Genomic DNA, 10263 nt, shown 5'->3' on the forward strand with positions numbered 1-10263 from the left:
AATTTCACCTAAATTACCATTTTAACACAAGATTAGAAACTTAGCAGATACCCTCTGAATCTTTTTATCTCTACAATCTAGCTCCCTCAAATTAGAACACTCCTTTTTATTGCTGGTGATGCTTTCCCCTCACACACACAATTATTTCAAGTGGAAATGAGGAGGAAAATCTGCCTACACTACTTTATTAGCTTCAAAACTTATCTTTATAGTGTACTTTTCTTTTCAAAAGCTGCAGGGCTTACTAGCATGTCATAAAACGTTAAAAAAAAAAAAACCCAACCAAAAAACCCCCTAATTAATTCCCCTGACAGATTTGCCATTCCACATATGAGGGTCAACTCTAATAGTTTCACTTGTCAACCCACAGGATTTCAAGCATTTAACAAGAATCATATGATATAACAAGAATATCCAATAATTTATACTTCCCCCCTTACAAATGAGGCAGATCCTAGGTCACCACAGCTATATGTTTAAGTTTTTGCTCCACAGATACTGGATGAAACATTTCTGAAATAACTCTATTTCAAAATTAATGCATTAATTCTGCAAATGCCTGTGCATGTACACATGAAACCATTATGAGTAACAACCTGTCAAGAAGGGCAAGCATCACGCTACAYTACACACTTCTGCAACATCCTAATGAAACTGCTCATGGTCTYCTTTGCAACAAGCACAAGGTAAAGTCTAAGGCTGGCAAGGCACTCTGGAAGRTCTGTTGATAAGATGCTATAAAAACAATAATTATTCTACAGCACTATGTCAGCAATGTTTGCYGTGGTTGAACAGAACCAAATTTTGCAGTCTTTACCACAAGTAAGCAAAAGAAGTTAGAATTTCACAGATCCATCTGAATGTGGGAGGGAACCAAGTTCAAGGAAAGTGCTTTCTGGATTTCATCAAGAAGGTCATTAAGGCCAGCCCGCCCAGCAGCTGACAAYGCCATCTACTAAATGAAGAATAAAATGTGCTCCAAAGCAGCCTGTAATACACTGCAGATACAAAACCCAAGAGCTATAAAAGTTACCATGCCAGATGCCAGGAAGAAGCAGAAAAGATCAGACACTGCCAACAGCCAAGTTATAGGACACTCAATATATGGAGCTTGTTACACAACAGTCCTTCAAAGATGTCCAGAAGGCATKAAGGGATTTTCACCTAGGGCTGAAAATTCCCTCCACAGCTCACAGAAACCCTGACCAACACGCTTTCCTGATCTCAGCTCTGTTTAGTATTTCAGCTCTCACCAAGGCCAGGGAACGTTTTCCATGCCACTCCAGAAGACCCTGMAATTTTCCACCTATAACGTTGGTCAATACCTAGTTCTTCAGATGATAATCACCATGATTCAACAGGCAATTTCTTAACCCAAAAGAAGAAAAACTCTCTTCTCATGCACAAGCAATCAGAAGAAAATCTACATCATATCAGATCTATATAGTACAACAAAAACATTCAAAATACAGAGCACCAGCTAAGACACTGTCCTGGTTCCCTGCCACTGAAGGGCAGGGCTCCATTTTCACACCTCTCCTCTCTGCACTGCCTCTCACGTGTTCCCAGCACCTTACCCACCAGGCGTGTTCCTGAACTCCAGTCTCAGTCAAAGCCTCTTCCAGGACCGTCCTGATGCAACATGAATCCCACCAAAAGCAGGGTGCAGCTTCCTGCAGACCAAGCTAACAAGTTGCCCTAGCAAGCTCATTGAGACTACCAGTTTAAGCACAAGGAACAAGGGGGAAAAGTGCACTTTGGGGAAAAGAAGCATGGAAAAAAACTTCATTTCAGCAACAGCTTTCTGTTAGAAAAGTTAAAAAAATCTAATACCTAGTCCAGTCCTTCAGACATTAATATAAGGCATTCAAAATATCTACAATGAGCTTGTCTTTCTAATGTCAGGACCATCTCCTATCCAATCATACAAACCACTGTTTTAAATGTTTTGATAAACAACAATTAGAAAGGTTGCTGTGGTATTACCCTCCCAGCTTCCATCACCCCAAAGTTCAGGGGCAGAGAGCCCTGGTTACACAAGTGCTTACCTCCACAGAACTTGAGTATATCCTTCTTTGCAGTTCTGATGCTTTTACACCAATTCTTTGTCTGAATAACATTCTTATTTTTGAGAATGCTTATATTATTTTTCTAGTCTCTATATTGAAATTATTGCTACATCCACAAAGATTTCTCAAGGAAAGACAAGAAAGAGCTTAGCTTCCACCCCAACTTGGCAACTTGCAACTGAGTTAGAGTGCTGCCTGTACCATCACCTCCTCCAGATACAGCTTTGGCAACTGGAAATGTCACCACTTTGTCATTTTCACCTGCCAAAAGGCACAGAGGAAAGGTTACTGAAAGGAYCATCACTTCAATCATTTAAGCACCTTGTGCTCGATAATCAAAAGTCAGACGTGTTTTAAAGAGCAGCCTTCAGTCAGAAACACCTGGGAGGCAGCAGCTGGTTCTGCTGCTACAGGCACAGACACAACAGATAAATAGAAGCTACGACTGATTGGAAACCACAGATGGGTATTTTGTGTTAATGTAGGACCTCTCCACTACTGTGGCAAAGCAAGCACCAGAGGAAGGCCTTCCAGAATATAACAATGAAGACTGTCTTCATCACTGACCTTCGAAAACAACTTATCTGTTCAAAGATATTGCTTGCACACAGAGGTCTGAAAAACTTTTGTGAAGAGGCAGTATTTATTTCTCAGTGTTATTAGTCTTCTAATACCACAGATTTAAGTGCTGAAGTGCTTATTTCCTTCAACAGATAGTTAGGGATGTAACACTTCATGAAGGATTTAAAAGGGAAAGAACAAAAAGGAGGTGCTTAGTATTACAGCACAGAAGCAACTATAACCCCTAACAGAGATATGTTTTGCTACTAATTCCTGCCTAAGGAGAGATTTCTGTAATTTTCCACTGAAAACTACAATGTAAAATACTGCTGAAGCATTCCATCACCTCAGCAAGTRCTGAACACTGCAAAAAGCCAACTGTTAGGCTTTTATGAGGAAATAATTGATCATACTTCACCAGCAAAACCTGCTGATTTCAGAGTTTCTTTAGAACTTTAAAACCATAAACTCAGTGATACTGCCATACACTGTTTGTTGGRAGGGGAGCAATTTTTAGTTGTATTTTCAAAGAAAATGAAACAAGAAATGTAAACCAAAACTGGAAGAAGAAGTCTAAATCAAAAGCATCGAACAAGACGTTTCCAATAATAATGGTTTGCAAATCTCAAATTAGTGTTTTCAGAAATACAARTAAGTAAAACTGAAGATGTAATTTCTTGTTTGTGCAATGAATCTGGTTTATGGCATAATTTTATTTACACTGTTTCAATAAGATGCCTTATTTGACTGAGGTCTTATTTACTTACACTCAACTTCCAATCTGTTAGTAATCCTTAAAAATTAAAAGGCATGATTTTCTACACAAGGTATGGTCAAATCACATCACCCTCAGAGGCCAAAGAATGAAAGACTCAAAGTCCATGAAAAAAAACCACAAAACGGAACAGCAACCCTAAAATACAAAAATACCATATGATATTGCAGATGCAAGAATAATCAAAAATTTGAGGTCCTGATAGTTTTTAACAAGAAATGTTCATGTCTAGGAAAAATACACATCCCTGCACTTACCAAAACACCCACCAGATTATTTTCTTGCTGTAAACTAGTCAAGCAAAATAGCAGTGCTATGAACTATCATGYTCATCATAACAAGAGGTTACTTCTGAAGCTTATTAACAATTTGCATGTCMACACTTAATTATTTGATTACTGATCATTATCATAAACATTATCAGCTGCTGGGTTTTACTGGTACAGTTCGGAAGACAGACTACACAAATAAAAGAACACAATTTCAAAATTTAAAAGAGAAATCTCAATTAATTGAGWGGCATGTTGATTCTTCAAAAGAGGTGCAAGTTCAATATTTCATAACAAAAAGCTCCTTAAGGTGAGTTGGCTGAACACCTCGTCTTTCCAGAAACAGAACTGCYAAAGTACAGTTATTTCTACAAACATCTCAGACTACCAGAAGCAACTACACAGCTTTCCAACCRTCTTTCCCAAAATGAAAAGCAAGAGCTTCAGGGATTACAATCACCAAATAAATGTCTCGACTACGTTTGCCTACTGTGGTAAGTTCCTGCATATCTGTTGCTGCCTTTCTGTACAAGACAATCAAAACACATTGAGATAGTCTTGAAGTAGTTTTCTCCCAGCTCTGTTCACAGAATCACAGAATATCCTGAGCTGGAAGAGACCCACAAGGCTCATCAAAGCCTGACTCCTGGCCCCAGGACACCCCAAGAGTCACACCATGTGCCTGAGAGTGTTTTCCGAACGTATCTTGAACTCTGCCAGGCTTGGTGCTGTGACCACTTCCTGGGGAGCCTGTGCCAGAGCCCAACCAGCCTCTGGGTGAAGAACCTTCTCCTAATAGGAGAAGGCCTAAACCTTCCCTGACACAGTTTCAGGCCATTCCCTCAGATCCTGTCAGTGGTCACCAGAGAGATCAGTGCCTGCCTCTCTGTTTCCCCTCTTGAGGAACTAAARACCATGATAAGGTCTCCCCTTAGAATCCTCTTCTCTACACTGAACCAGCCAAGTGACCTCAGTTGGCTGCAACCTTAAGCCYTTCATCATATTTGTGGTCGTTCTTTGGACACTTTCTAATACTTTAATGCCCTTCTTAYATAATGGCACCGAAAACTGCACACAGGACTCAAAGTGAGGCCGCCCCAGTGCACAGCAGAGTGAGACAATSCTGTCTCTCGACCACCTGGCTATTCCACCACTATAGCAGCAGGCAGCCCAACCACAAATCAAAGCAAAGCAGAGAAAGTCAATACACTTAAGACATTAATCTGTTCTCACATAGACAGCAACAAGTCCGTTTCTGAAAAGCAGACAGCAGAGTATTGACATGGCAACTATGACATCCTCATGCTTTCACTTTATAAAATGGGAAATTGACTTTTCACAGAAATAACAGAGTAGCTACAGAAGTCTTTACAATGTTGCTTTTTTACATAGCTTAGTATGAGGTTATTTGGTCAATAAACGGCAAGAAGAAACATGCAATGAGTTTAAAAAAAATCCATTCCCAAATCTCTGTCAGCCAAATTAGTGATAAAGGTATCATCTCTACAGCCTCCTTTGTGCCACATGGACTTGTATAGATAAAATGCTTATAATACACTTTTGCTAACACATTCTATAACTCTAGTACAGAATAGTGGGGAGGACAGGAAACTCMCAACTTTCAATATGTCCTCTCTGTACTTCAACTTTTCTTACTGCAAGGAAAAGAAATAGTTCAAGGACAGTCATAACATGATGAACACAGCAATTCTGCARGCAACAGCAAAGAAAACCATTTGATCATTAATGTATGTTTCAGTATTATCCAATGCACCCAAGAGAATCTTTGAAAATCGAKAATCTGACTTAGCTTTAGATTGCTTAGAAGTGAAAACAACACTGTGGAAAAGTAACACAGACTCTACAATATGACTTTCAGTAAGAGCTGAAAAGTCACATCAGGGAAGTTTCTCAATGGCCATACAGTTGAGAGGGACCAAACACCTCTAATGGTTCAATTCTGTAGAAAACAATGTCATGGTGTCCAGATCCATTCCTACACTCCACAAAAAATGGACTTGAAGAATCACAGTGCCTAGCATTTCAYAAACTACACTCCATTCTGTTTTCCTGTATTGGATTTCTCAGTGCTCTAACATTCTCAGAACTGAGAATCCAAGCTACTATCCTAACTAAAAAATGTCCAGTAATGCCCAGGAAGCTGACAAAAGTGTACACAGGCTTATGTAAAAAGTGAGCCATTTCCAAAATATTCCGGCATCCTCCAGAAATTTGAGGCTCACCAACTTTTCAATAAATAACTTTCAACACATATTTTAGATTTTAGGTTATTCTTATCTGGATAGAATTGCAGTGCCAGTATTTGCAACATGCAATATAAGAGACCCTACAATTTCTCTGTGCATCATCTGAAAATTCACTTTTGTCTACTCTAAGCTGGCTTCCTGCTAATCCCTTAAAAAAAAAAAACTAGCTCTTGAGCTGAAAGAAACATCTAACAATTTTACAGAACTCTCTTGTATTATTTTCAGCCTATCTTCCCCTCATCTCAAAGCCTCAAGTGTCCTTGGAAAGTCTGTACCAAGATCATCTCTGCACCTTTCTTCWCACTTTCTCTGAGGCTGTTTGGTTCTTCTTGAGATGCTGGAACCTAGACTACATAAATTATTTGATATTACACAGAAATGAGTAATATGTCTGTGCAACCTTTTCCTTTGTTCTTTATTCTTCTCACAGTAATTCTAACACTTGATCAGATTTTGCTTTTGTCTAAGTAATGATGTAGCAYCTTTATAGAGCTATTTACTCCCCAGTTGTTAGTTTTGAGTGGTAAAAGCCAACTGTGAACTCACTGCTGTACACAGAAAATCAGTGATTGCCTTACTCCAGAAAATTATGGTAGTGCATTTGGTTTTATTTAATAACACACAAATATTGCAGATATATTTTTAAGGTGTTCACATAGGAGTCATTTGTATTCATGAATTTTTAAAAATATGCTGAAAAATACAATGATGATCTGTTTCTTATTCAAATCAAAGAAAATGACAAAATTCAACCCAGATCCTGCATACATACCTTTTAATGCACTACATCTTAGCAATAATATATCAGTTTGTTGCATTCTAAAAAGTCCAAACCAATTTCTCTAATATTCTTCAACTAGGCTGATGAGCAGCATCTAAACCTACAAGAACATATGAACCCCAAGAACTAGGATCTATGAAGCTACAGTACCATCAAAGACTTCAAGACATACCCCAACAGTGCAGTCAAAAGTGTAGTCCCTTGTGCTCAAGACATTTTTTAGCAACACTCAAATTCTGCTAAAAGCAATCTGTGCCCTTTCTCGCCATGTCAGTAAGAAGTGCTCTCATCCCTGACATCAACCATTCCTCTATGAGAGTACCTTTGGCTTATTCCTGTTGTGTTCCTCCAACAACTAAACCTCCTTCCTCGGCTTTACTGCCTCCCTAATTTGAGATTTACCCAAACACAATTAGAGGTTAAATTGCCTTTTCCACAGATTGCAGTATTTTTAACACCATAATCCAGTAACTATAAAAACACCACAGAAGAGTTTAATGCTATGTGTAAAATATTCTTGCTTCAAATTAGCAGTATTTTAGAGGTATTAACAAAAGAAGTAAAAACCATCCACARAAATTTGGTAAAGGAAGTTGTAGAAAAATTTTTATATAACATCCTCACAGAACACTTTTACTTCATGTTAAACTGTTGATGCAAACAGAGGCAAATAGCAAAAGAGGAAAATTATTATTTCATAAACTACTACAATAATGTCTRATGCTGTAAAAAACTTTCACAAAATCTATGCATTTATCAATGATTTTTAGTCAGGCTGGCAGCTTGTCACAAGTGGATMCTCCAGGATCAATACTGGGCTCTASRTGCTCAACATCTTCATAAATTATCTGGATGATGGAACTGAAAACAACCTCATCAAGTTTTCTGATGACACCAGACTGGGTGGTGGACACAACACGAAGGYAAGACATCCTACAGAGACACCTGGAGAAGCTGGAAGAGCAGGCTAGCAAGAAATGTATGGAGTTTAAAACAGGCAGCAACAAAGGCACMCTGGATCCTGGGCTGCATCTGCAGGTGCATCGCTGGCACAGATAGAGACATCATCATCCCACTGTGCTCAGCCTTTGTCAGGCTGCACCAGAGCACAGTGCCCCGTGCTGGGACCAACCCCACTGCTCGGGAAAGACACAGACAAACTGGAATATGCACAGGAGAGATATGAAGATGATCACAGGGCTGGAGAAATTGCCCTGTGAGGGAAGCCTGAGTAAGTTAGGCCTTTTCTCCCCGCAGAAGAGACACCTAAGGGAGGAAACTCATCACAGTATCCCAGTAAAGCACATCTAYAGAGAACAGAAGTTCTCTCTCCACAAGGAGGGAGCCACAGGGAGAGGTCAAGGGGTGGAATCCCTGATGAGGAATATCTTTGGTGCACACAGCTCAGTGTGCAGCTGCAGCATGAGCTGCAGTTTGTGCTCTGGGTGTTGGGAAATGACAGGAGCCCCAGGCAAAAGGCCCTGACCCTTTGCACAGCAGAGAGACCTTTGGGGCAGCCAGGAGAGCGGACACTCAGAACAGCAGGAGCCAAGGACTCAGCAGGAGCCCAGACTATGGTGCACTTAGACCGTAAGGGTATAAAAGCTCAGGGATTTGGCTGTTCAGGGCCTCTCCTTGGAGGCACCCAGCTCACCTGGCTTTGTGTTTTGCACGAAGATTAAATTGTTTTAAGGATCCAGATGTCTGTGACTCTGCTATGGAAAATCTGGAGTCAAGCTGATTAAATGAAACTTGTCTGACTGTGTGAGTGGTGTGTGTAGGGAGTCAAGCAGAGCACATGGTGGCCCACTGGCCCACCCTCCACAAAGGGGCTTCAGTCCCAGCAGTGCCAGCCTCAGGTGGTGGSAGTGTGACTGCCACAGTGCYTCCTGAAGGGTCAGAYRGGAAAAYTTCCTTAAMCMCATCACCAGAGTTTTTCAAGACGTGACTGAACAGAGCACTAGATAATCTTACTCAGGCTCCTTTTCCCACAAGGGGTTGTACCAAATGATCTTTCAAGGTCTTTCCAAGCAGGGCTGTTSTAGGATTCTAAGCCAGTGGCATCAGCCCAGACAGCTTGGTGTACAAGTGGCASTAGCTGAGAAGAAAAGGTAAAGTAGGATAATGGAGTCCTATGTAAGTTTTGCTTGCTGTTAAGTCTATTTTCTGAACATCCAAGAGGTTGAACTGAGCAAAGGAGCAATCTTAAACATATAAAGTACAGCAACAGGCATTTTAACAACACCAACAAACTTCTACAGCGTAGTGTGTTTCACTATTGCTAAGTAAAAAGCATTTCCCTTTAACTGTTTGTCACAAAGAAATCACTGAAGGGAGCTTTTATTGCCAAGAAATTATTMACAATTGTAAAAGGGAGATGTCCACACAATATAGGATATTAAATCCTCTCTCTTTCTGCTTTGCCTTGAGAAAAGGCATCACTGTTGCGTAAGCATCAGGCTGTTCAGACCATTTTCCAATCAACTTTTTTTCTGAAAGTRTGTTTGCCCAGTAAGATTTGGTTGCTGCTTACTCTGGTCTTTTGTCAAAAGYCCATCACCACAACCTCATACTCATTTTATGCACTCTCTTGTCTTACACTTTTCTTGTTATCCCCTCTTAAACTCCAAAACGAGCCATGTCACCTAAGTGATGTGCCATTTATGACTTCAGCATTCACTCTACTTACAAGTCCCAACCAGAATTACCACAAATACCAAAACCAGCATACAGGCAGGTTTTGAAGGAAATGCATCATGATTAGCACAGGTCCCCAGGTCACAGCAACTGTACTAAAGCACCTATGAGTGGGAGCCTCCTTCTTGGCTTACACTACAACAACACAGGCAAGCAACTGACCCTATAAAATCAGGCTCCCGGTTCTTAACACACGCACACAACTTCAACTTATTACCACTCCATGCCCAGTGTTGCAATGGAGAGATACAGACTCTTTAGGAAAGACAGGCCACAAGACAAGGAGAAGSAGTTGCCTTTTGTGTCTCATTTAAGGAAAGGCTGAGCTGCGCCTGTTTAGCCTAGAAAAGGCCGKGCGGGGAGTGAGAGCGGTGCCTTCTTATCAATGTGTAAAAAAATCTGAAGAGAGAATATAAAGATGAACGACTCCGGTTCTTTCCAAAGGTGTAACCACAGAAATACATAATAAGTGAAACACCAAGAGGATCAACACCACGAGTGGCAAAACGCAAGAAATCAGGTGGGTGTCAGTCAGAAGTTCCAGGCTGAGTCTGCCCACTCCCAGAGCGCAGCCCAGCTCCCCTTGGCACAGAAGGGGCTCTGCCCACGGCGTCCCCTCCTTCGCCTGCCGCGACCACGGCAGCTTTCAGGGGCGCACCGACCCCGCGCAGCACCCAACGCCCAGCCTGGAGAACGGGGAGTGCTCAGCGGCCCCGGGGCAAGGCTGGGCCGGGCCGGTCACCCCACCTGCGCCAGCAGCGCCTCCCGCTCCCGCTCCTGCTGCCGCCGCTCCCGGCTCCTCTCGCTGTCCAGCACGGACGCCATCGGCACACCCCGCCGGAAG

The 10263-nt window shown here is 41.4% G+C and overlaps 1 protein-coding gene across 2 annotated transcripts in view; it reads right to left on the reverse strand.

Moving 5' to 3' along the window:
• CWF19L2 (CWF19 like cell cycle control factor 2) overlaps positions 1-10257 on the reverse strand; it is a 63420-nt gene extending 53163 nt beyond the window's left edge. For both annotated transcript variants that reach the window (XM_057372484.1, XM_057372482.1), the window contains exon 1: positions 10167-10257. In XM_057372484.1, the coding sequence (XP_057228467.1) occupies positions 10167-10244 (78 nt within the window). In that variant the 5' untranslated portion in view covers positions 10245-10257. The remainder of the gene's footprint in view (positions 1-10166) is intronic.
• Between the last annotated feature and the right edge of the window lie 6 nt (positions 10258-10263).

The sequence above is a fragment of the Malurus melanocephalus genome, unplaced genomic scaffold, assembly GCF_030028575.1.
Source record: "Malurus melanocephalus ecotype Western Australia unplaced genomic scaffold, MMel_1.1 scaffold_172, whole genome shotgun sequence".
Taxonomy (NCBI): Eukaryota; Metazoa; Chordata; class Aves; order Passeriformes; family Maluridae; genus Malurus; species Malurus melanocephalus.